The sequence below is a fragment of the Heloderma suspectum genome, chromosome 4 (genome assembly GCF_057233095.1).
Source record: "Heloderma suspectum isolate Gila_16-S chromosome 4, 16-S_ref, whole genome shotgun sequence".
In the NCBI taxonomy this organism is placed as follows: domain Eukaryota; kingdom Metazoa; phylum Chordata; class Lepidosauria; order Squamata; family Helodermatidae; genus Heloderma; species Heloderma suspectum.
In genome coordinates, this window is record NC_139461.1 from 35,484,472 (window position 1) to 35,512,137 (window position 27,666).

Here is a 27,666-nt window from a genome sequence, read left to right on the forward strand (position 1 = left end):
GAACATACTGAGGCTGGGCGGCAGGCGCTGGTGGAGCGCTAGGGGCAGGCCATGCCAGGTAAGGGACCAAGTGAGAGATGTGTAGTATCTGTCCCCTGCTCCAGGCCTGTCCAGAGCCAAAGGATGGCTGGAGGAGGCATGACCCCATCTTCTGGCCTTCGTTTGCTGCTCTGCAATGCCAGCTCTGTTACCCAGAAAACATCTGTCATCCTTGACATGATCCTGGACCTGGACGAGGATGCAGACCTGGCATGTATTACGGAGACCTGGCTGGCTGAGGCTGCTGCTCCAACTCTTGCGGCCATGTGTCCAGCTGGATTTTTGTATGCACAGCAGCCGAGGGCTGGGGATCGGGAGGTAGGGATGGCGGAGAATTTCTCCCTGAAACTTCGGGGGGCCGAGCGCCAACGTGTTCGGCCCCCTGAACAAGTTTCGGGGAGAAATTCTCTGCACCCCCCCCGCACCCCGCACCCCCCCAGGGACAGGACTTACCTTTGGCGAATGTCCCTCCCGGCGGCAGGTCCGGCCGGCGGTTCGGCGGGTGTTCGTCCGGGGCGGGAGCGGCAGCCGGTCTTTCGACTGGCTGCTGCCGCCGCCATTCCAAGAAAAGAAAAAAAAACAAAAACGCCCCCGTGATAGGCTACGTGACGATTAACGTAGCCTATCACGGCTAGATTTGCAAAGTCACCCGTGATAGGCTACGTGACGATTTACGTAGCCTATCACGGGTGACTTAAAAAAAAAAAAAGCACGTACGGATAATGGCGGCACCCATAGGGAGCCGCCATTCCCGTTCCTTATTTGGTCGCCGTAGTCTACGTAAAGATTTACATAGACTACAGCGACCAAATAAGGAATGCGAATGGCGGCTCCCTATGGGGGCTGCCATTTGCGTACGCGCTTTTTTTTTTTTTAAGTCACCCGTGATAGGCTACGTGACGATTAACGTAGCCTATCACGGCTGACTTTGCAGATCTAGCCGTGATAGGCTACGTTAATCGTCACGTAGCCTATCACGGGGGCGTTTTTTTTTTTTTAACTTTTTAGTTCGCGGCCGGGTGAGGCGGGGCACCTCCTCCCCGGCCTGAATTTCGCGAGGGGAGCAGTGAAGCGCCTCCCCCCCACCGCGAAAAGCTTCGAGGACAGGTAAGTGACTTTCGTCCACCCCTACTGGGAGGGGGAATGGCTGTTATCTACCGAGAGTCCTTGGTCTTCACCAGACCCCCTCTCTGGGAGACCAAGGTTGCTGAGTGCATGTACTAGAGGTTGGGCCCGAAGGGCAGTCTGGGGATTCTGCTCGTGTACCGTCCACCCCGCTGCACGACTGACTCCCTGGCCGAGCCGAGGTGCTTGAGGTGGTCTCTGATGTGCATGTGCAGTCCCCTAACTTATGGGACTTCAACGTACATTCAGAGGCCATCCTCACAGGAGCACCTCGGGACTTCATGGAGACCATGGCCTCCTGGGAGCTGCACCATATTCTAACTGGGCCCACCCATGTAGCCGGTCATGCACTAGACCTTGTGTTTGTTTCTGGAGAAGCGGGGAGTGATCTGGAAGTCGGGGGTATATCTACCACCCCCTTGTCATGGTCAGATCACTATCTGGTGACGTTGGACTTCTTGGTTACACAACCCCTCCACAGGGGTGGAGGACCCATGAAATGGTCCGCCCCAGGCATCTTATGGATCCGAATGGATTCCTGAACGCGCTTGGGGATTCTCTGGGGGACTGGGGCACGCCAACGGCCACTCGGTTGAGACCTTGGTGGGTGGCTGGAATGCTGCAATCACTGGGGCATTAGATCGGGTGGCTCCAAAACGCCCTCTCCCCCTGAACAGGGCTCGGACTGCACCATAGTTCAATCCGCAGTTACGAGCTCTGAAACAGGAGGTGAGACGGCTAGAGCGCCAGTGGTGGAAGTCTCGCTCCAAAGACGATCAGAGACGAGCTAGAGCTGTATCTTCAGCCTATCACGTGGAGGTGAAGGCAGCAAAAAAGGAATATTATGCTGCCTCTGTCGTGTCTGCAGATTGCTGTCCCAGGAGGCTGTTCCAAGTGGTCCAGAGCCTGGTCGGTCCAGTGGCTCCTGAACCACTGGAGCATTCTAAGGCCTCCTGTGAGGCCTTGGCAAGGCACTTTGCAGATAAAATTGATCAGATTAGGTGTCTTACTCTGTATGCTGTGGATACAGTTAGTGAGCAAGAGGCAGCCTGTGGCAAACTGGTTTTGTGGGATCGGTTCCAGCTTCCTCCTTTTGATGAAGTGGACAAGGTGCTTTCATCTGTAAGGCCGACCACCTGCTTACTTGATCCTTGCCCATCTTGGCTCATTATGGGCTGCAGAGAGAGACTGGGTGAGGAGATCAGGGCAGTGGTGAACACCTCCCTTGAGGAGGGAGTAATGCCATCAGCTCTCAAGGAGGCAGTGATAAGACCGCTCTTAAAGAAGCCCTCCTTGGATCCCCAAGTTCTGAACAACTTTCGCCCAGTCTCAAATCTGCCATTTTTGGGCAAGGTGATGGAGCGGGTGGTGGCGATGCAGTTGAAGGCACACTTGGAAGAAACCGATTATCTAGACCCATTTCAGTCAGGCCTCAGGCTTGGGCATGGGACAGAAATGGCCTTGGTTGCCTTGGTGGATGATATGAGGAGGGCTCTGGATAGGGGTGAATGCTCCTTCCTTGTTCTCCTTGACTTCTCAGTGGCTTTTGATACCGTTGACCACGGTATCCTCTTGGACCTCCTGGAGGGGTTGGGCATTGGAGACACCATATTGCTGTGGTTCCGGTCCTTCCTCTCCAGCAGGTACCAGAGGGTAGCACTGAGAGAGGAGGTTTCGGACCCGTGGCTACTCACTTGTGGGGTGCCACAGGGTTCCATCCTCTCCCTGATGCTATTTAACATCTATGTGAAGCCACTGGGGGCTATTATCAGAAGGTTTGGGGTGCGGTGTCATCAGTATGCGGATGACACGCAGCTCTACCTCTCGTTCAAATCTTCACCAAGGTTGGCCGTAGAATCCCTGTCCAAATGCCTGGAGATGGTGAGTGGCTGGATGGGGAGGAATAAGCTGAAGCTGAACCCTGACAAGACCGAGGTACTTTTGGTGGGAGACAAGAGGAGGCTGGGAGATGTTGACCTGGTGTAGAATGGGCTACGGCTACCCTTGAAAGACCAGGTCTGCAGCCTGGGGGTCATTTTGGACTCCCAGCTGTCCATGGAGGCTCAGGTGTTAGCTGTGAGCCGGACAGCGCTGAACCAACCAACTCCATCTGATACGGCGGCTGCGCCCCTTCCTTCCCAACCATCTGCTCCCATCGGTAGCACATGCCCTGGTCTCCACTCGTTTAGACTACTGTAATGCACTCTACATGGGGTTACCCCTGAAGATGGTTGGGAAGCTGCAGCTGGTACAGAATGTGGCGGCTTGCCTGATTAAAGGCAGCTGCCAGCAAGATCACATCACTCCAGTGCTGAAGGAGTTGCACTGGTTACCAGTTGTTTTCCGGGCCAAATTCAAGGTGTTGGTTTTGACCTTTAAAACCCCATATGGTTCCGGCCCAGCCTATCTTAAGGAGCACCTCCAGCAACACCAGACAGGCCGCTCAACAAGATCAGCCTCGGATAGGCTTCTCTCTGTCCCATCAGCCAGGACAGGTAGACTGGTGGGGACGAGGGAGAGGGCCTTTTCTGTGGTGGACCCCACTCTGTGGAACTCCCTCCCTAAGGAACTCCGCCATGCCCCCTCTTTAATGAGCTTCTGCCATGCATTAAAATGTGGTTGTTCAGGCAGGCATTTGGGGTGGGTTAGGGTATTTTAGAAAACGTTTTTATTATAGAATTGTATTGTTTTAAACTGTTTTATTATATGTTGTTCATCGCCCAGAGTGGCTGGGTGACCAGCCAGATGGACGATTAATAAATTTAATAAAATAAATAAAATAAAATTAATTTCTGAATGGGAGTAGTTTGGCCATCTGTCCTACTTTCCAGAGGAAAGGTGAGGGATGAGTCCAAACCGCTTGAGATGTCTGACAGCTCTGCTTCTGAATCAGAGTTGGAACAGAGCCCAGGGGAGGGACCTTCCCTAAGCCCCAAGATGCTGGGAGAAGTTCCTCAAAAGGTCTTGACAAACAGGCTGAGTCACTGCTCCCTCCCTCCACTGTAAGAACTCAAGTTTCCAAGGAGGAGGAAGAGGGACATGACTTGAGAGATGCTAGAGTGTGTTGCAAAGCAGGAAAAGTTAGGGCTCAGACACAACTTCACTACTCTCTGGATCATCTCCTCTGCTTAGAGGTCACAGATTAGTTGTTTATGGCCTGGGGCAGTCTGACAGCTTCCTTGAATCTGCCTTTGTAGAAAGGGTGGTCTTTAGCAAAATAAAGTCGTATTAGCCTGAAGCTTTGTCTCTTTGTGGTGTTGACTGTGAAGGTGAAGGACAATCCATTCCTGACAGAAAGGCCCTCAGTTTGAAGGGCTGCCCAGTCCAAGTCCTGCTTAGAGATAAAGAACCCTAAGGAGGGAGAGCAGAGATCTTGGATTTGCCCATCCACAGTTAGCCTCTGGACAACAGATCAGGTCACCTGGTCACCGCTAGGGTGAGTTGGTGAGACATATTGTATTTCTATTTAACTTATAGCAATTATTTCTAAACTCCATCAGTATATAGGGTGAAGTCCAAAGTTGCATGAGTGGACCTCCACTTGTTCTTCGGAACTTTCCCTTGTTCTCCTCCCACCTGTGGCTCCCCTGTGTCCCCAAATCTTCTCTGGAGGTTGTCCAACTCTCTGGAGCAGATTTGGGTGCATGGGGAATGCAGGGGGAGGGGGAGTCCATTCTGCTGATGGATGCCATTCCATTGGTGGACAGACACCATTGGATACAACACATATAAGTTAGTACATGCAACGTTTATGCAAATCTGAGCCCTCTTTGGCCCTGTATTTCGGTGATGCTTTTCCTTTGGTGAGGGCAATGATTAAGTGGCCACTGAAAATGGGAGCATACACAGTTTGCTTTGCTGCAGTTTTTGGTTCATTCAGCTCATTTGTGCTCCCCCTCCCCACACACACACGCAAACACTCCACCATTGTGTTACTAGTGTGCAGGAGTGCATTGATAAATCACTGAAAAATCTTGATGTGATTGTATATATTATAACATCAAGATCCATTTGATATGGTGTTTTGCTGATGCACACATGTGTTCCTGTGCATTGGTAAAACGCCACAGAAAAAAAAAAGAATCTTGATAAACCTTAGGTATGTCACGGAAGTCTGGTTGGGGCTTGAGCTCTGTGATTTCTTGCTGGCTTGGCCCCCAGATGCCAGTCCACAGATCCCCGCGCGTGCTCAACATGGCTCATGCTGAGTCAGACAAGTGCCGGGATCCCCACTTGTCTGCAAGCTGCCATTTGCATAAAAATGGTGGCTCAGCTAATTACAGAAATAATCATTTGTGTAAAATGGTGGCTGTAATTATCTCCACTGATGCAACATTACAGGTGTAAATGGTCTAAGTAGATGCTCCACACCACTCACCGGGGGATGCTGCGTGCTGCTTGCTGGGCACCCGGAGACCATCCAGCGGCTCACGCGGCATGCCGAACAGCGTCGGGCGGCTGGAGAGACAGGCTCCAGTGAGTTCGCCTAACTCTAATGAACCTATGAAACAGTCACATCTATATTGCCTTTCTTGCAGTGTTTCATTAACATAGACTACTCAAGTTTACCAGTAAAACATCGCACCTATGCAAAAATAGTTATGTGGTGATTCGTGCAATCAAGACTGTTTTGATGCATTTTAAAAAAAATCTGTTGCCCAAATGAATTGATAAACCCAACAGGAGGAAAGGCGTAAATGAATACAAGGGACTGAAAGCTGCAGCAAATGGACCATGTAGTGTGCCTGCCCTGGGCTCTGGACAGCCAACATTTCCCACAATGCCCCAGGGCACCTGGACTAGTGTCAGTCCTGGGCACTGTGGAGAAATTAAAATGGTGGCTCATGGCCATCCACTGATGTTGCCAGGGAACACTGACAGGGGGCAACCCATGGCCTGGGAGGCACACCAACACAGGGGGGCAAAACCCACAGAGGGAACTTTGCCAGGGGCCACCTCAAACCTGGAGCCAGCCTTGGGTGCAGCCATGAGACAAGTTTTCCATGCCAGTGAGAACTAGACTGAAGGTATGAGCTGTTACAGGAGCTTCCGTGGTACATTCAAGATTCCATGTTTTAGATCAGGGATCTTCAGTGTGGTGCACACAGGCGCCACTGTGCCCCATGAGGCCAGGCTGAGGCATCCACAAAGCTATTTCCTTCCTCTGCAAGTGAACAAAGTGATTCGTCTGTTCACTTGCACAGAAGGAAAAAAAAACCTGCCCCCAAATGGGCGGGAGTCTAGCCCCCACAAAGGACCCTTGGGGCAACAGGGGCCTTGGTGGGAGGTGACCTTCACCCCGCCAACTTGTTTTTTTGGCAGGCAATATTTTCCCCTCCCTATTAAAACCAATGGATGAATAATTCCATTGGCTTTAATGGGGTGGGAAAAGAGAGAAAGGGAGAGAAAGAGTAGTCAGAAAGTTAGTTGGATGGCTGGATGGCTGGATGGAAGGAAGGAAGGGCCAGAGAAGGAAGGAAGGAAGGAAGGAAGGAAGGAAGGAAGGAAGGAAGGAAGGAGAGCCAGACAGAGAGAGAGGGAGAGGTGCAGAGAACTAAAGAAGAGCCAGAGCGGAGGTGAGAAGAGGAGGGGTGGGGAACCGGAGAGACAGAAAGAAGGAAGGAAGGAAGGAAGGAAGGAAGGAAGGAAGGAAGGGCCAAAGAGAGAAAAGGAAAAAGAAAGAAAGAAGTAAAAAAGAGCCGGGGAGGGAGGGAGAGAGAGAGAGAAATAAAAAGGAGCCAGAGAGGGTGGGGAGAGAAGATGAGAGGGAAATAGGCACCAGAGAGACAGAGTGAAGGAAATAAGGGAAGAGAAGAGAAGAGAAAGCCAGAGTTAGTAGCACACACACATGGTACACATTCATGCACACCCACAAACACAGCTAAGGGGGTCCTCCCAACACTTTGTGATTGGCCCTCCACCCCACTACAGAATCTCATTTGTGGTGATGCCCAGGGCATTTTTTCCAAATGCCAAATGATTGTTTTCAATCATAACAATATGGTACCACGTCCACGACCAAAGTGTGTGGCTGTTTTTTTTTATTTTTTTGCTGTCTGAAGGTGGTTAGAGGGGCTTCCAGTGCCAAAGAAGAGACCAAATTCTTTCTGCGTCTTCTAGCTGTGATTTAATAATGACCTGGTGGCAGCTATATAAAAGGCTAAGAGGTCTGAGAACATCTGCTTGCTAATTCCAGTGCCTGTTGGGAACCCATCACAGGCAGGGTCTAGGTCTCACAGAAGGGGAGAAATAACTTCCCAAGGACAGCTTCTGATATATGTCTGTTGGCCCTAACTCAATGAGAGTCCTTTGATTTCTGTTTGTTCTTTGATTATATCTATCATTTCACAATTCATAATTCTCCACCACCCCTTCGTTCCCTTGCTGTTTTGAGCATATGGTATCTAACAGTTGCTGTGCATCAGACTGTCTGTTTAAAGCAATTGTATTTGTGTGTGTCATCATTACATTGACCAGTTAGCTATACCAGTAGAGTGTTTGAGATGGATCATATTTTTTTCTATTCTTCAAGCCTTGAACTGTGTTTACAGTATCCTTTCCCAAAATGATTACTTAAATGCATATCAACATATAGAGTAACGTGATCAGTTACACAAGAAAGAACAATTAATTTAGTCAAGCTAGAGATAATATACACATGGTGATGACAATATAATCTTATACAAACTCTCAACTTCTTAGTTTTCCATTGGAGGGCTAATAAAAGTTCCATAGAAGATTACCATAGCTTGTAGGTAATGGAATATCAGTGCGGGAAATCTCTGGAACAAAAATCTTATATTTTTGGACTTAGGTCATAACAGAATAGAGGCTACACACTATATATTTGCAGTGCATTAAAAGAAAGTAAGTACACCAAGGTCAACCACCCATTGTCCTTCATAAACAAGGGCCTTTTCTTCCATTACTAGAGTGGCATCATTACTGGTCTCTCCCATGGCTTAATCCTAGAATCATGATATTCAATTGAAGAACAGGCTATTAATTTAATGACAGCATAAGGGGAACTCCCACTATCTGAGAGCAAGATTAGACATTATGTTTGATGTGGGGGCTGCCACCAAAAATGGAGACCCTGTGTCAAGTCTCCCCCCCACCCTTTAATGTTCAGTTACACCACCACTACTATACTGAAGATGTGAGGTGAGCAAAATGCATTATGGGATGATATCACAAGATGGTAAGGGTGCATTATTCAACCATTTCCCTGTTTCAAGACAACTGCCCATCAGAAATGCCAGCTCTCCTCTTACAAATTATACATGAGCTACCCAGAATAAGTAGTTTCACAGCTCTATCCACAAGGCAGAATTCACGGGTTTAAAGCAAGGGTTGGGGATGTCGGAGAAATCTGCAATGGAATCAAATGAGTCCAGTTTTCTATGAATCTGACCCACAGATTCTGCAGCAGACCATCTTTTCCTGAGCCACATGGATTCCATGGAGTTGTGGACCATGTTGTTGTTGTTGTTGATTTTTGTAGAAAAGAATGAGTTATAGAAAAATATGTAAAATAAAAACACACCGCCCTAAAATGTGCATTTTCCCCATAGGCCAAAGCATGAAAATGCACATTTGGGGGGGATTTGCACATTGGGGGATTTGCGCATTTGGGGGGATTTGCACATTTTTGCAAGTGCAAATTTGTGCAAATGCAAATTTGGGAAATGGGAAAAAATCCTGTTCTGCCAGTAAGTGGACCATGGAATGAAAAGCACCCGGCAATCTGCTAAATGGATTTTACAAAATCCATACTTCCCTAACAGGAGTGCAGAACCTCAGGCCTGGTGGCTAAATCTGACCCTCCTGGGAACCCAGTTCGGCCTTGCAGTGTGGCCCAGAAAGCCATGCTCCCTTTCCCCCAACCACAGACAGTTAGGTGGATTCCCAGCTTTTGTGGAGTTTCTTCCCCATTCTGAAAGGCTGAAACGCGAACGCCTCTCCTGGGGCTTTGTTACTGGCAGGAAAAGCTCTAAGCTAAAATATGCAGGTATTTGTGGTGATTTGCCATTCCGCTATTACCTTTGTCCCCCTTTTCCTTTGGCCCCACCGCCTTTTGCCTTCGACCCTGCCCACCACTGTAATGTGGTCCTGGATATCTTCTCCAAAGTGGAATTTGGCCCTCAGGCTGAAAGATGTTCTGCCGCCCTTGTTGGGGCTTGAAATCATTTTGGCTCCTGTCAATGGTCAATCCAGCGGTGACCCCTTATGTCCTGTGACAACTCTATATTTGGCCAAGGGTGTCCCATCCTCTTTATAACGCCATACATGTACCATGCATGGCAGGCAGAGACACGGTCAGTGATCAATGGCTGCCACATGAATTTCCCAGAGCCTAATTTCTTCCACATCCTAGTAAACTTTTCAAGATATGAATGAGAAGGCTTGGCTGAAAAGTCAAGTAAAGAAGTGGATGTGACTGTCAGTGAGCCTTTTGGTCCCTGTCACCATACACACTGCATTTTTAGGTGGACACTGAAGATGTTTTAATAGTACACTTAAAAATGTAAATGCAACAAACATGTATTTGGAAAGACGTGTATTACGCAGTCTGATGCAGGACATCTAACTGGCTTGGACATTTGGAGGCCAAATGGGATCCTCATGCTGTCGTTTTCCCCCAAGTATTCTAGTTCTAGGTCAGGTTATTTGGTCAAAATACAGCAAGACCATATTGAGGCTGAAAGTGATCTAGATTAAAGAAACAGAGAGGAGGAATGTAGACTTTCTCCCATGGAGGTACATGATATCTGAGGCGATGAGAGTGCTATAAATAAACCTAGACCAAACATAGCTAAAGAGATACCATGGGATAATGATATATTAGAAATTCTGTTTACAGAACAGGAGCTGAGGAACAGGTTGCCTTGTCTTTCAGTTTAAATTGCCTTGGCAAGCTTCTTAGATAAGCACAGTTTGTAAATGAAGAATGGAAATCCTACGCTTTTTGGTGTAGCAACTGAAATAAAGTTACAGGTCAATGTTTCTCTGTTTTGCAGTGCTTCTTTTCTTTATATACTGCTGCCTAAATTATATTTCTCACTTGTAGGGATAGTTGGTTCAATCTATTTCTGGTCCATGTCAATTTTGCATGTGTTCAGTGTTCATTCTAGAGATGCTGGAGAAATTTGAGACAGACTAAAATGAGCTTGGATTTCTAAGAATCCTAGGGATGTCAGAGAATTCCGCCACGGACCTTGGTGAGGCTGAATGCCACTGCATTCGGCCCCCTGAAATCCGTGGCGGAATGAAGCCCCTGCCCCCCCACGAAAGGCGCGCAAAACGGAGCACTTACCTGCTGCTGTCTGCGCTGACTTGCGAATGACGTCTGCGGCCTCCATTCGCTTCATCATCATGGCCGTGATAGGCTACGTAAATACTTACGTAGCCTATCACGGCTAACGCAGGGATGCCATTTGCGTCCCTGCGGAGGCCGTGATAGACTACGTAAGTATTTACGTAGCCTATCATGGCAAGCAACCCCCCCCCCACAGCGTACACAAATGGCAGCGACTACAGCGGCCGCCATTTGCGTTCCCTTTTTTTCGCCGTTTTGGCCTACGTAAATATTTACGTAGGCTATTACAGTGAAAAAAAAAAGGGGGAACGCAAATGGTATAGTGGGCGCTATTTGTGTTCCTCCCCCCCCCGCCGTAATAGCCTACGTAAATATTTACATATTTCGCCTGGCCGCGGAGTGGAGCCGGCCGGGCAGGATTCCGGGAGGGAGGAACGGATCACCTCCCCCTCGTCGAGGATTTCGGGGGGAGGGACGGAGCGCCTCCCCACCACTGCGGATGTCCCTGGACGAAACCAGGTAAGTGTTTTGTACATCCCTAATAGAATCTGACATGTGGAATTCACTGCGGAGCTCCCCCCTCAGGCCACGTGGAATCCGTGAACTTTTAGGTTTTGTTTACTTTCCCAAATCTACACATATTTATTTGTAGGAAAATATAGAAGTTTCTGCTGAGGAAAAGTTGAATGGAATGGGGATAATATGCTAAATGTTACATACTGGAGTAAACTATGTAAATTCTTGCGAAACCTCTTACATAATTATTTGCATATTTTTCTGCTTGACAAAAAAATAATTCACATCCATCTGTGAGTGGATGATGCAACAAAAGGTACCTCACAATCCACAAAACACAGACGGAGTGGATTTTATACAGTTCGTACATCCCTAGTTCATTCATAAGTAGCGATTACCCAATCAGTCAAGTGCAATCTTGTCGAGATTTTCATTGTTCCACCACCAAACTCATTTGACAGAGGTCTGCATCACATTGCAAGCTTTTTTTTTTTCTGCACAGGAAATGCATATGTATTTCCAGGCACATTTTTCAAAAGGATAAATTGTTTTGAAATGTACGCATTCTTGTGCGCACATTTCAAACGCATGCCTTGGGGGGGCGGGCATACGTTTTTTCTTCCCCAGTCTCATTGCAAGCCTTAGAAATGTACAGATTTTATCAGCAAAATGCATTCCATTTGGAAATGTGTCTCTGGAAATGTGAATTAAAATGCAATCCCAACAATTTTTTCACCCATTCCTATTCATAAGTCTGTTCCAACCTGCTTACACATTTATCTGCAAGTTTTTTTAAAAAAAAATCCACACGAAAATTCATATTTATTGCAAAGTCTAAGTATGGTTTCTTGCTTGCTTCAGGTATTAAATCAGACATCCCGACTAGAAATTCAGCTATTGGAAAATTCATTGTCTACTTACAAGCTTGAGAAACAACTTCTCCAACAGACCCATGAGATCTTGAAAATCCATGAGAAAAATAGGTGAGTGTGAAATTCTTGGATCATTCAATAACTGCTGAGCTCAAAACTACTGTCACCTCTTGACAGAAGGAAGAACTAGGGATGGGTGAACATGCAACGTTCAAGCTCATTGAGGTTCTCCAGATTCTTAATCAAAGCTCTTACTCAAAGCTTTTTCCTTGTTTGTGTTAATGAGTGTGAATGTCTTTTCCTTCAATCAGGAAAAATGCACTTTTTTTTAAAGTGCACAATTTTCCCATTTGAAAAATATAAATTTTAAAATCTGTGCATTTTTCTTGACCAAAAATGCACATTTTCCCCCATAGGGTAAAGCATGAACATGCGGATTTTGGGGGGATCTGTGTAAATGTGTCCTTACACAAATCCAGACTTTTGAATGCAATCATGCATTCAGGAAATTGCAGAAATTTCCCAAGAATAGCATTCAGGTTGCAAATAGGACATGTTCGCATGATTTCCGGATGGGACTGAAGATCTTGTACATCCCTAGGGAGAATGTTTGGCATGCCAAGAAAACCCTTCTCCCTGACAGGTTAGTTTCCTGTGTGGAAGGGTTTTTTTTTATATATCTGGGGTCTCCAGTGTGCCTGTGGATACTGCCGTTGGCATCTTCCAGGCTCCCTGCCCTTCCTGATTTTTATTTAATTTTTAAAGATTTTTTTATTGTTTTTTTTAAATAACTGGGAGTCTGGCATGCTACAAAGCAAAGTGCCAGCCTTCAGTAACATCTTTATTTCCAAGAATGCCCCTGGATACCTCATCTCTCAGCCTCAACAGTTTTTATTCTGTAAAATGGGCATGAAAAATGTGGGTTCAAAAGAGTATTTTTGTGTTTTGGAGTTCAGACCTCACTTCTGCCATTTTGTGAATGGGCAGCGTCCCACAGCAGCCATTTTGTGAGAGTACCCATGATACTCTCTCAATATTCCAAATGTGCCCACTTATCCAAAAAGATTGGGGACACCTGGTTTATACAGAGAAGCATCCACTCATGTTAGCCCCACCTGTTGTCTGAAGTGCTACAGCCCAGGCAAAGGTTTATCGCTTCAGAAAGAACTAGGGTGCAGTCAAGTGACGTATATCAATGTGTAAACTCGGTATGCTTGAGGAAATCCATAACTGTGAATTCCAACTCGAGCTGACCTGATCTGCACTCCTGGATTAATATGTTTATTATTTTTTTTTAATTTATTACATTTATATCCCACCTTTCTTCCATCATGGAAATCAAAGTGGCTACGTGGTTCCCAGGTGGTGTCCCCTCCAAGCACTGACCAGACCCAGACCTCCTTCAGACCTCGGCCTGGGAACAATATGTGGATTGGTACATAATTATCCTTTGGATTTTGCACTCCTCTGAATTTTGCAATTCAGCTCAGAAAACATACAAAAATGCATTTATAAATGCACATTTTAGAATAAAATTCATTCGGAAATGTGTACTTATGAAGGAACACATTTATGAAGGAACACATTTGAAACTGACCCGAGTCTCCTTCAGGCATTTTACTTACTGTGCAAGAACATGTGAAGCTAGGAGACCTCTAGTCCTCCCCCCTCTGTCACCCTGTATGCATGTAGGGTGATGGACTGAACAGGAGAGCATCCTGTATCTGTGGAGGTGCTCCACATGATCAAGAACCCTGGTTTTTCAGGTAATCGTGGGGAGCCTCTCCGTGGATACAGGAGGCTCTCCTGTCCAGAGACCATCACCCCACATGCATACAAGGTGACAAATGTGATGACAGAGGGGTTGGGGCTAAAGCTTTCCTTTCTTCATGCATTCTTTCCACACAGTAACTAGAATGCCTGAAGAAAGTTATTAACAGAAATGGACCAATCTGTCAATCCCTACTGTAAGCCAAACCCATATAGATGTTTTACTTCGACTTTCCATTTCCTGATGGCTGGTCTAAGTCAGAATCCCCCCAACCCCCGCCAAGGTTTTGACTTTCCCCACTTTATTCAGTGGCAGTTGACAAGTCCTTATGCCACATCCCAAATAGGTCTTGAAACTTCTCTGAGTTTGAAAAGCAAATTGCCACTTGTCACAAGGAGATGCTGATGAGTAGCTTCAATCCCAAGGCTGAGGAGGGATGTCAGAGAAATCCATTTGGGGGGTGGAATTTTGCTAGGCATGGCCCCCAGACTTCGTTTTGGTTCCAGCTGCAGTGCCCAACTTAATCTGCAGAGAATTGGGCCAGTTTGTGGATTTTCCAGGAATTCTTTTGAGCACTGGGGGTGGGGGGAGGTTCTGCAATTTCTGCAAATTTCTGAGCAATTTGCACAAAAGATAGCCGAAGTACAAATTATGCCCAAATTCATGCAAATTCCAGCCAAATGTGTATGATTTGCACAAAATCAGCTGTGATTTGTGCAAATTGAAGAAGCTGCCCCCCCAAATGTGCAAAAAGTTCCAGAGTTCAGGGAACACTGGCAGCTTGGCTCTTACATGCCAAGGAACGCTAGTTTTCCAGACTTCTCAGTGACAGGCATCTCTAAGGCTGAGCTGGGTGTAGGGAGCTAGTTTTGCAGTTTGGTGGATTATTGCTGTAGTTATTTATTATTATTTATATACCACTTTATTTGGGGGTTTCCTGCACAGCAAGCTGTTTAATCAGCCCCAACTTGAGCAAACCCTACCTCCTCCCTCTAATACTTTGGATAGCTCCTTTCTTCCCTTGTTGAACTTGAGTTGGCAATTCCACCCTTGCCCTTTGTTTTCAATACTGAAACTGCTTTAAACCCTTTCTAATGTTGTGTGGGGTTCTGTGCGTGTTCAAGCTTTGGGAGTACTTTTAAACAAGTACTATATTTTCATACCTGGGAAGTCTCCCAAGTCTGAAGAACTCTCCTGCTTTATCTGTGGATGGCCCCATTTCATTGCCCAATTGGTCAGCATGGGACCACCAAGTTTGCTCTTAGCTGGAATGATATATGGCCTATCAGGAGCATTGGATATGTGACTCACTAGACCATTGTCTAATGTAGTAGGGCTGTTCTTATTATCTTAAGAAATTGATTGTTCCATGTAAAGGCAGGGGTTCACATAAGAATAGACAAATGGTTCCAAGCATTCAATCACTCCTGCAGTGCATGTGAAGAAGCCACGGGAGAGTGGTCCCTACATCATTGTGGTAATCTATGAAGGGACCTTTGGTTATATGTGAATACAGCCTTTGTGACAGGACAAAACAAGGAGCTGAAATTATGAGCTGAAATCTACCCCCCTTTTAGCTAATGCGCTCTATCAAGTTTAGCTCCCATATTATTGAATTACCTGCAAGACCATTACAAAGCTTCAGTGTTAAAGTGGGAATGTGTGTGGCTTTTAACCCACTGACCTAGTGATTGTATTATTGACTTGCCAATTATCGGCTTAGGCATTTATTTAACTTGTCCAGAAAAGCAGAGATTCATACAGGAGATCGTCTGTGTACTTAATACTATGGACTTATTTATGTATCTTAACAATGTGTCATGGTGTTAAGTTATGTGTGGCAGTAAATAAACATGGCCTGCCTTGACCCATCTGCAGCTACATTGACATACACACTGACATGGCTTAATGTGACGAAATAGCCTGGGCTTCTATGTAGAAAGAAGGAAAGTGTTGAAAAAGCAACCCATTTGTATGCTGCAATTGAGGTAGGGAAGTAGAATCAATTTGTTAAATTTGCAGAATAGAGCATGATCCATTAAGAAAACTACCAGGGATAGATGGGATAGAGAGACCATCCTGTCTAGTTTTAGCTCTCACAAACTAAAACATTTGGTTTTAGATGTCATTATGGAAGTAGGTTGGTATTTCCATTAAGTTATTCAATTGGAACAATTGGATTAACACACTCGGCTACTCAAAAGATGGGCTTTTGAGCTGTTTACAGCTGCATTTAGGCTAATCTACCAGTTTTATGGCCGCAAATGGCACCCACTACACCATTTCCATCCAGAGACTCACTTACCCTACCCCAGCGATACTGCACGGCAATGGTGGCCGGCCGTATTGCCAGCGAAGTGGAGCCGGTGACCGGCTCCACAGGATCAACACTACGAGGGAGCCAACCTGCACAGATTCTGGGGGGAGGCAGGTGAGTGCTCCATTCTGCCATGGGCCCCAATGGGGCCAGATTCTTGGAATCTGGCCTCATTGGGGTCCATGGCGGAATTGTCCCCCATCCCTTCACATTTCTTTTTTTGTGCTGTGATTTTATCCATGTGCATGCATTTCACATATACCAAATGAATACATGAAGACCGCGTGTGCAGTTTTCTTTTCTACTTCCCCACGGTGCGCACTTTGAAAACCCATATCCAGTAGGTATGGGTGAGCATTCTGTTCAGTTCATTCTTTGCAAAAGAACTTACTAAAATTCACAAATGTCTTCATCATCCAGACAGAAAGAACTTGAGATTTTAAAAATTCAAATTTGGCAGAAAACAACAGATAGGGATGGATGAATCCTTCAGTTTTGTTTTCTTCCACATTCCAATTTTTTTAAATAAAAAATTATTTCCATCCTGAATATGAAAAGATTTCTGAATTTTGGTAAATTTCTATCAAAAAGAAACTGAAATGACATTTTCACTCATCTGTACTGCCCAAATTCAATAGGCTGGTGGCTACTATTTCAGTGGGCCAGTGAATCCACTCTGGTTTTCAGTTAGAGCAAGATAGAAATCTAAAGGAGCTATCCAGAGTGCTGAACCCTGTCCTCAAAATGGGTTCAGAATCATGGATAGTTCCTTAAGAGTTCTGACTGGTTCTGACTGAAACCCATAGAAGATAAACTGCCCCACTGAAATGGGAGCTATCAGCCTCCACTGGGTACAGCTAATCCCAGCATGGAGAGGACCAAATTGTATCTGCCTGCCACATGGCTGTTAAAGATAAGGAGCCTGTCAAAATAAAGAGGTGGCAACTTTGGTTCAGCGCTAACATTGTGGAATAACCTGGGATTCAAACACAGGATGGCTGAATCTGTCAGTTTCAATTTCTCCCACATACATTAAAAAACTGGAGAATGGACAAATTAGTGAATTTTGGCAAATTCTTATCAAAAAATGAACTGAAACAAAATTCTCATGCACCGCTAGTGACAGATTCATCCAGCCAGAGGGCTTTGATTGCTTAACTCTGAAAGGTTTGAGTTGGAATGACCCTGTCACGTCCCCCGCCCCTTCTCCTTTTACTAGGGATGTCAGAGAATTCCACCACGGATCTCGGTGAGGCCGAATGCCAGTGCATTTGGCCCTCCGAAATCCGTGGAGGAATGGCCTGCCCCCCCGCCCCCCCCACGGATCCCCCCTGGGACGAGACTTACCTGGGGCGGATGTTCCGGGTGGTGGTGGCTCCAGCGGTGGCTGGTCTTCTGATCGGCTGCCACCACTGCCATTTGCAGTCTGGTTGTTTGGTTGTTGTTTTTTTACAGAGATGTGATAGGCTACATAAAGACTTACGTAGCCTATCACGTCCCAGTTAAAAAAATACACAAATACGTATACAAATGGCGGTGGCTATGGCCGCCACCATTTGCATTCCTTATTTTTTGCCGTCTTAGCCATCTTAGTCTACGTAAATATTACGTAGACTATTATGGTGAAAATAAAGGGGAATGCAAATAGCGTGGTGGGCGCTATTTGCATCCCTTTTTGATTTGCCGTTTTAGCCTACGTAAATATTTACATGGGCTAAAAGGGCGAATCAAAAAGGGGCGCAAATAGCACCCACTATGCTATTTTTTACACCATTTTGGGGTTATTTTTTACCCAGCAGCCAGTCCACAGCCGGAAATCTGGCTGTGGACGGCCCTGGCCTGGCTGGCTGCTCCCCGGAGCCGCCGCGGAGCAGAGCCGGCCATTGAGGATTCCAGGGGGAGGGACGGAGTGCCTCCCCCCCTCCAGCGGATGTCGCCACCAGAATAAGGTAAGGGATAAGTACATCCCTACCTTTTACAGCTACATATGAGACAGGTATAATACAGTCCCCTCTCTGTTCTGGCAATAGACATACCTATTGAATTTGGCTAGTGCAGTGCAGTGCAGATGGGTGAGAAGAATGTCATTTGGTTGTTGCTGTGCATTTTTAAAAAAGAATCTTTCCAACATTTTGTAAATGGGAGGGAAAGAACTTGAGATCTTTTTTTCTTTTTTTTAAGAGAATGTGGAAGGAAACAAAACTGAGAGATTCGTCCATCCCTAATTACCAGTGGGTGTACACAAAGTGAAAATGCTCTCTGTGTGGGATCATCACAAGTAATGATCCACATACAGGTTTGATGTCTTTCCTCTGCATCCTGCCAAATGTTTGTAACAGGTTATCCATTCATAAGCTTTTCATAGGTCTTTCATAGGCATTCATTGCCTTTCCTGAGCATAGGTCAATGACTGCTCAATCATAAAAGAGAATGGCTTAAAATAGTGGTGCACAATTGGGGTGGGGGTCTGAGGTCCACATGTGATGCAGGTTTGGGGGTTGGGGTGCATACATACACACATCTGTATACTCACACTTCTGCACACGTTGCAGCAATCTATATGATGATCTCTGGGGGAGGAAATAGAGAAAATAGAAGGAGGTGAACATTCAAAGTTGATCACAAAGGAGAAATGGGTTCTCAGGTTGCGAGATAGAATTTATTATAAGAATTATAATGTATTTGGGCTTTTTTTCTTATTTTAGGCCTTCTTCGGGGGGTTACTAAAGAAAAAAGTCTGCAGATTTTTTTCAGCAAAAGATTATCTCCTGTGTCAATCTACTGGCAACTCAGTAAATCGACACAGTCGTCAGAAGATTGACACAGGAGAAAATCTTATGTAAGGGAGCTATCCAAGGTACTGAACCCTATCCCCCAAGTAGGTTCAGCCCCTTGGATAGCTCCTTTAGAGTTCTGGCTGGTTTTGACTGCAACCTAGAATGGATTCACAGCCCCACTGAAATCAGAGCTACCAGCCTCCACTGGGTCTATATGAGGATTTCTGCGAGAGGGAGTGGAGAGTACAAGCAGTGGGCAAGTTGGCAGTGGTGGTGGTGGGGAGCTGGGGCACCTTGGGGAGGCACACTGAAAGCCCTGGGGAGATGTGTGTTGTGCACCCCTGGCTTAGAAAACTTGGCAGAAGAACTGTCACAAGAGAGACATTATGATCTTTTCACCAAAAATAGCTGCAGTGTGAGCATAATACATTGTCAAAACACAAACACCTGGTTAGGGATGTACAAAAGTTCTGCCATGGATCTCGGGGAGGCCGAATGCCAGCGCATTCGGCCTCCCGAAATCGGTGGCGGAACGGGCCCCCCCCCCAGGACGGGACTTACCTTAGGCAGATCGTCCTGGTGGCAGCGGCTCCGGCGGCTGCTCCGGCGGCAGTTCAGCGGCGGCGGCCGGTCTTCCGACTGGCTGCCGCCGCCGCCATTTCCAGGTAAAAAACCCAAAAAAACAAAAAAAGTGATAGGCTACGTAAAGATTTATGTAGCCTATCACGGCTAGATTTTAAAAAAACACCATGATAGGCTACGTAAATGTTTACGTAGCCTATCACGGCTGATTAAAAACAACAACAATGCGTGTACGCAACTGGCGGCGCCCATGGGCACCGCCACTTGCATACGCACTTTTTTTGTTTTTTTAAAAAATCAGCCGTGATAGGCTATGTAAACATTTACGTAGCCTATCATGGCTGACTGCAGGGATGCAAACGGCAGCGTTTGCGTCCCTGCTAGCCAGCGACCGGATATCCGGCTGCTGGCGAAGCCGGCCGGCAGGTCTGCAGAATCCCTGAGGAACGGAGCCGGCTGGCCAGGATTCCAGGGGGGAGGTACGGAGTGCCTCCCCCCCGGCCAGGATTCCGGGGGGAGGGACGGAACGCCTCCCCCCCAGCATCAGCATAATCCGCAGAAAGGTAAGTCACTTTCGTACATCCCTACACCTGGTGCTACAATATTGTGTGCAAGAGGAAAAGGAAAACACAATACCTTGGATGTAATTATATTGTATTGAAAACTAAGGCCAAAAATATACATGATGGAGGAGACCCATGATCAGGTCTCCTGATGTTTTATCTTCAGTTAAAAGCAGTGGTGGTGGCCCCCCCAGGTTGGATCTGGGCAGTAGTCCTGGGGGAGGGAGTGTTTAACCCTTTGTCTCCTGCTGTTTTCCAAATCAAAAGACACCCCCCTTTCCCAAAGGCCCACTGGGGGAAACAAACATACACAATAGAGGTACCTGTTCCCCCCAACCCCACTGGGGCTAATAGCAGCTTCAGAGAGAGGAGAAAATTTTGTTTTTTGATTGGTTATTTACAGTGGTTTAGTGGAGCCTGAGCCCACGGACGTGCAATGCCAGCACTTCTCTATTAGCAGGGACACGGGCATCTTTTGACATCATCCCCCTCAGAATTCCCTGTGCCCTCTGAGCTTAGCTGCAGTCCCCCCAGTACATGTGGAGAAATGAATTTTTCCCAGCAACAATGTATTATTCCTTATTGGAATGTATTTTTGGCTGACTTGGTCCTGCAGTTAAGACCCATTGGCTTTGCAAAAGAAAATCTGCTTCTTGCAGATGGAAACTCCTAGAAGTGGTTTGCAGATTTGGATCAACACAGCTGCCTGCACGTTTAGACTCTCCTTGGTAGTGGGGCTATGGGGACTGTCATGAGGAATGCCTGCACTTCAAAATTTAATTTACCTCTACACCACTGGCTATTTGTTCAAGTTGTACCCCGTCCTTCCCACCAAATGATGCTCCATTTGGGGAGCTGTTGAATGGCTTCTTTCCCAGCAGCCAGCCCCAATCCAATGCATGCCCTGTCCCCCATGTCTGCTTTTAAGCTTAAAAAAAAAACCCTCAGAAAATCCAGTCATGGTGTCCTGCTTCATATCTGTGCCATTCAGCTTGTGGAATTGCCTCAATCAAATGGCCGATTTGGCGTGCTCAATTATGGTTTTTAGATTTGTGGCAAAGACTTCTCTCTTTGGCCAAGTATTGGCTTGGATGTGATTTCAGTCCTGCTGTTTGCTTGCATTTTATTTGGCTCTCTTTGAATGCTCTCCCTTTGTTTCTTTTTCTGTAATTATATTTGTATTTTTGGATTGCAAGCCCTTTGGGCTTAAAAGTGGGGTATGAATAAATAAAACCTGTTTTGGCTCTAAAAGCCAGCTTTTCTCTTCAATAAAAAAGGCACCATCATATTTCATCAAGTGTGTAGGTAATCTATAGAGCAAACTCAAGGGATAGTTTATGATTCCCCCCCCACACTGCAAAAAAAGAACTCCCAATTATTTCTGCATTCACTTGTTCTCCCACAAAACTCAACAATGCCAGTGTCACATTATTTAAATAGCATTTACATTGCCCTATCATCTGTGGGCCAGAAGTAGGGATGGCAGAGAATTCTGCCACGGACCCTAATGAGGCTGGATTCTATAGAATCCGCCCCCCCCCCGAGTCTGTGGTGGAATGGCACAACTCACCTTCGCCTCCCTGAGGACCCATCCAGAGCTGGATCCTCCTCGCAGTGATCCTGCAGAGCCACCGGCCGGCCCCGGAGCACCAGCGGTACGGCTGCCATTGCCATATCGCTGGCTGAGGGGGACTGTCTCCAGACGCAAATGGCGTCCAGTACGTAAATGCAGCCATAAATGGGTCCTCAGGGAGGCTAGCCTAAAAGCAGAGACACAAATGGCATAGCAGATGCCATTTGCAGCTGTAAAGCCCTTTGTTGTTCAGTCGTTCAGTCGTGTCTGACTCTTCGTGACCCCGTGGACCACAGCACGCCAGGCCTTCCTCTCCTCCACTCTATCCCGGAGTGCGCTCAAGTTCATATTCATTGTAAAGCCCTTGGTTTAAGCTAAATGCAGCCATTTATGCCAGTGTCACATTATGGCTGCATAATTTATGGCTGCATTTATGGCTGCATTTGGCTGCAAATGGCATACTGGATGCCATTTGTGTCCGGAGACAGTCCCCCTCAGCCAGCGATAGAGCAATGGTGGCCATATTGCTGGCACTCTGGAGCCAGCCGGCAACATCACAGAATCACCGCAGAATGGAGCTGCCCAGAGAGGATTCTGGGGGGGGGGTGGATCACATCCCCCTGGACCCCCCCCCCCAGAATGGAAGGTAAGGGTTTTGTACAACCCTAGCCAGAAGTGGGGCTAGTAGTGGAGACCTGAAGTCACAGTCAAGGGAACTGGGACACTCTGCAGGGCAGATGAGCTCTTTCTTACCATCTGCCAGACCCTCGCCCTGCATTGTTTGCCTGCTGTGTGCTGGACTGTTGCTCCTGCTACCTGGGAGGAGCTGGCATTGCAGACTTTTTTTATGCTGGCCCTAAGGACACCATGGATCCATCAAAGGCCTCCTCTGATATGTTTGTAAGGCACTTCCAAGATAAAATCTTGTGCATCCTTCTGGACTTAGACTCCAGTGTTATAACAGGTGAGATATCCAGAGCACGGCCTTGTTCAGTTTTGTTGGATAAGTTTCAGTTGGCACAGCTTGAGGACATTGACAAGGTGCTTGAGTAGGCTCAAGCAATCACTGTCATATTGGATACTTGCCCTTCTTGGCTTATAAAACTGGCAGGGAGGGAATGGCTGGCTGGGCCAGGGAGGTGATTAATGCCTCCTTTCAAGATTAGGGATGTCAGAGAATTCCACCACAGATCTCGGTGAGGCCAAATGCCAGTGCATTCAGCCCCCCAAAATCTGTGGTGGAACGAAGCCCCCCACCCCCCCACCCTGCGAAATGGGCCCAGAACAGAGCACCTACCTGCTGCCATCCGCCTGCATTGTGAATGGCGGCCGCGTCTGCGGCCGCCATTCGCTTCTTCCATATAGCCGTGATAGGCTACGTAAATACTTACGTAGCCTATCACAGCTAACGCAGGGACGCCATTTGCATCCCTGTGGAAGCCGTGATAGGCTACGTAAGTATTTACGTAGCCTATCATGGCAAAACTAAGGGAATACAAATGGCGGCTATGGCAGCCGCCATTTGCATTCCCTTTTTTTTGCCATGTGATAGGCTACGTAAATATTTACGTAGCCTATTATGACAAAAGAGAGAGGCACAAATGGCATAGTGGCTGCCATTTGCGTCCCCCCCTTTTTTTGCCATAATAGGCTACGTAAATATTTACATAGCCAATCATGGCAAAAAAGAAAAGAAAAAGGGAACACAAATGGTGGCCGCCGTAGCCTCTGCCATTTGCGTTCGCTGTTTTGTTTTTTCCGTGATAGGCTATGTAAATATTTACGTAGCCTATAACAGCAAAATACAGGGACACAAATGCCCGCGGCTACGGCAGCCACCATTTGCCTCCCTGTGCAGGCTGCCCAGTGGCCGGAGAATCTCTGTGGAGATTCCAGCGGCTGGAATCTCCGCAGAGCGGAGCTGGCCGGAGAGAATTTCGGGGGGAGGGACAGAGCACCTCCCCCCCACCGCGAATGTCACCCTTCGAAAAGGTGAGTGACTTTCGTACATCCCTATTCAAGATGGAGTGGTCCTGAACCATCTGAAAGAGGCAGCCGTGAGACCACTCCAGAAGAAATCCTCCCTGGAACCAAAAGATCTTAACAATTTAGGGTAGTGACAAATGTTCCTTTCCTGGGCAAGGTCCTTGAGCGGCAGGTGGCCAACCAGCTCCTGATGCTCTTGGGTGAGACTGATTATCTGGATCCATTTCAGTCATGGTTCAGGCCTCCTTTGGGTACAGAAACAAACTTAGTCACCTTGTACAATGACTTATGTCAGGAGAGAGACAGGGGGAGTGTGACCCCATTGATTCCCCTTGATCTCATGGTGGCTTTTGATACCATCGACCATGGTATCCTTCTGGGGTGATTGTCTGAGTTAGGAGTTCAGGTATTGCACTGCAGTGGTTTTACCCTTACTTGGATGGTTGGCTACAGAAGGTGGTTTTTGGGGAATATTGGATTCTCCGGTATCACATTCCACAGGGGTTGGTTTTGTCCTCCATGCTATTTAACATCTACATGAAATCATTGAGTGCAGTCATCTGGACTCAATGGAGCACATTTGGATTGTGCTGTCATCAGTATGCTGATGACATGCAGCTCTGTTTCTTCTTTTCATCTTCATCAGGTGTGGCTGTGGATGTGCTAAATCAGTGCCTGACTGCAAGAATGGATTGGATGAGGGCTAATAAACTGAAGCTCAATCCAGACTAGGTGGTTTTTCTTACTGAATGAAAGATGTTCATCCTGTTCTGGATGGGGTTGTACTCCCCCTGAAAGAGCAGGTTCATTGCTTGGGGGTTCTCCTGGAGCCATCTCTGTCATTTGAGGATCAGGTGGCCTCAGTGGCACGGAATGCCTTCTACTAGCTTTGGCTGGTAGTAGCCCAGCTATGCCCCTATCTGGACAGGGATAACCTGCCTGCAGTAGTCTATGCTCTGGAAACCTCCAAATTAGATTATTGCGATGCACTCTATGTGGGGCTGCCCTTGAAGACTGTTCAGCTTGTGCAAAATATGACAGCCAGATTAATAACAGGGACGTAACACCAATTCTGACATTGGCTACCTGTATGTTTCTGAGCCTGATGCAAGGTGGTGGTTTTAACCTATAGTCTTACAAGGCTTGAGACCACAATAACTAATGGAGTGCCTCTCCTGACCTGAACCTACCCAGACACTATGATCAACATCAGATGCCTTCCTCCACATGCCTCCTCCAAGGGAAGCTCAAAAGTGGCAACAAGGGAGAAGGCCTTCTCAGTATGGATGTCCATTGCTGGAAAATCTGGCCCTTTGGGGGCCAGATGGATTCCCATGGTTCCCCCAACTCAGCTTACAGTTGCAAGCTAGCGGTTTGTTCCTGACATCCAGGAACTGGGGGGGGGGGGCATAAAAAGCAATTAGTGCAAATTACTTTACACAGAGAGAGAGAGAGAGAGAGAGAAATCCACAAGGTGGCCCAACTTGATACAGATCGAGTCAGGCCAGCTCACAGGAAAGTGAGTTGTAGTCCAGGGGCTGGGGAAAGATGACTGAAGCTTGGTGATCCTCACCCCCTGGACAAATTCCTCCGACAACCCTACTTCTCAGTGGTGTTCCCCCAATTATGGAATGCTTTCCCCACTGAGGTCTGCCTGGCACCAACACTGTCATCTTTTCAATGCCAGTTTAAGACTGTCTTCTACTCCCAGGCATTTGATGGCATATGATGGGGCATTTATGTCAGTTGTTTCTGGTAGATCCAGTATCTTATTGTAAATGTTCTTAGCTGTTTAAATTGTTTTAAAATTTGGATATTAGAGATTTTATGTTATGTTTTTATTATCTTGTATTATGAGGTGCATTTTTGGTAAACCACCCAACGAGCTTTGGGTATTGGATGGTAGACAAATTAAATTATTATTATTATTATTATTATTATTATTATTATTATTATATTATACTAACTATGGGTTGTTCCATTCTGCCAGTGGAATGGAAACTGCTGGTCAAACGGAGATCCCCTCTCCTCGGAGAGCTGGGAACCTTCCAGTTAGGGGGGCATGTAGGAGGCTGCATGGGGGGGGAGCTAAAACTTTAAGAATCCTACTGATTCCACCCTGCCCCCCAGCCAAGAAATCATGAGAACTGGTCCACGTCCTGTTCTCAAACACTTCTGGACTTGTGAAATCCTTCGTAAGGTTCTCAGGCATAGTCTGGATTGGATTAGCAGATCTAACCTGTACCTTGCAAAGGAAATTGTCTGAATCAAACATTCCCTCCCCCAGGGGAGCACAGTCACTGCTTGATGATGCTCCACTTCATCACCTTTTACCCAGTAGCTACAACTGGGAATCTTTACCTTGGCCTTTCTACTGACTTCCTAACCTCTCCCAAAGAGTGAAGTTCATGAGTGCGGGGTTATATACACTGTGATGGCTGTTCTGTCCTGCTGGTTTACATCCTGACGAATTTAATGCATCATTTCTCTAATGGAAAATGGATTTCAAGCCTCATTAAGAACAATGGACCAGACAACATTATATAATACAGTTACATTACATTTGAGACAAAGGTCCTTCAGAGAAAAAAAGAAAAAAAAAGAAGTAACGGCTCTTACATGTTGCTGTCTAAATGAACATGCCTCATAGGTAACTTACCAAATAAAAATATCATGCTGTTCTGCACCTTTAACCTGATCTTGCAATATCTAAAGCCTATTTCAAATGATAAGTATTCCCTACATAGACAGTGGTGCTTCCTGTGTAAGAAAAAGTATGTGGATTGTTTTGCCTTGCTAGTGTCCATGCACATGCATACAGGCATGATGATTGCACATGAAAATCCATACGTGGCTTCCATGCTTTTCTCCATGCTTCCTGTGTAGGAAATGTAGGTTATTTGAAACAGCCCTAATTATTTCCTCGAAGAAATGTGTGTGCGCGAAAAGAGAGAGAGGTTGGTGTCAAGCGGCATAACAGCAAAACAAGGAAGCTCTGGATCTACTGTTGGAACAGTCAGTCTTCACATAAAATATATAAGAAAGATAGAAAGACTAACAACAAAGTATTCAAAAATATATTTAAGCTAAATGTTTTGGCTTCCAGCCTCAGCTGTAGCTGAGCTGTTAAAGGGATGTCAGGAGAGTGGCAGTTTGGAATGCCTGGAGATGAAAGTTCCTTAGAAGCAAAAAACAGAGGGATGAGTGGTATAATTCTTATGAATTGTCCTCCTGATTAAGGCCATTGGGACTAACTGTTCTGACTGAGTCTGTAGATCTAGATCCAGAAATTTTCCCTTTGGTCAAGCATGTCATTGTCTTTTGTTTGTTCTATTGGAAACAACTTTTAAATCTCAGAGACTATGTGAAGGAGAACTGAAATGTCTTGCAACAGGCCGCTCCAGTTTTTTTGGTAAGAATCGCAGATTTGTGGTTATGGAATTTTTAGGTCCATTATAGTTTTCCCTACATGTGTGGTGTTGTGTGAGTGTTGGACTGGGAGCCGGGAGATCTGGGTTCTAGTCCCCACTTGGTCATGGAAGCTCACTGGGTGACTTTGGGCCTGTCATAGACTCTCAGCCCAACCTACCTCACAGGGTTGTTGTTGTGAGGATAAAATGGAGAGGAGGAGGATAATGTAAGCCACCTTGGGTTCCTTGCAAGAGGAAAAAGGCAGGATATAAATGCAATAAAAATAAATAAATAAACAAATAAATAATATTTCATACAAACTTTTTTTTTACATTCAATTAAAAAACACATTAGTAGAAGTGCATGTTAATGATTGCCTAATGCAGTATGTTTTGTTGGTTACTGTGCTTCTGAAAGAAGTGGTTTCTTGGAGGTAACTGCAGGTAATGCAACACATTGATTTATGGTATGATCCTGGGTTGCAAGTATCTTGTTTAAGTGCCGCTTTAATTAACAATTTATGCAGATTGGGTGGTTTACTGAATGTGATACATGGTGGAGAATAAATGGCTTCTGTTAAATGAGCACAATAGGATTTAATAGGGTAACTATCTTTAATTATCTTGTGGTAATTAGGGGCAGCAAGATAGTAGTCCGGAACAAATGGAATGGGATTTTCTTTCGAAGAATTAGCCTTTGCTTATCCTTTTCTTAAACTTCTCTCCCCCCCCCCTTTTATTAGTATTATTATTATAGAATCATAGAATAGTAGGGTTGGAAGGGGCCTACAAGGCCATTGAGTCCAACCCCCTGCT

At 46.2% G+C, this 27,666-nt stretch overlaps 1 protein-coding gene across 1 annotated transcript in view; it reads left to right on the forward strand.

The window, feature by feature from the left end:
- ANGPT1 (angiopoietin 1) overlaps positions 1 to 27,666 on the forward strand; it is a 265,949-nt gene that overhangs the window by 143,620 nt on the left and 94,663 nt on the right. Inside the window, exon 3 of the mRNA XM_084847994.1 lies at positions 11,861 to 11,982. Coding sequence (XP_084704120.1) covers positions 11,861 to 11,982 — 122 coding nt within the window. The remainder of the gene's footprint in view (positions 1 to 11,860; positions 11,983 to 27,666) is intronic.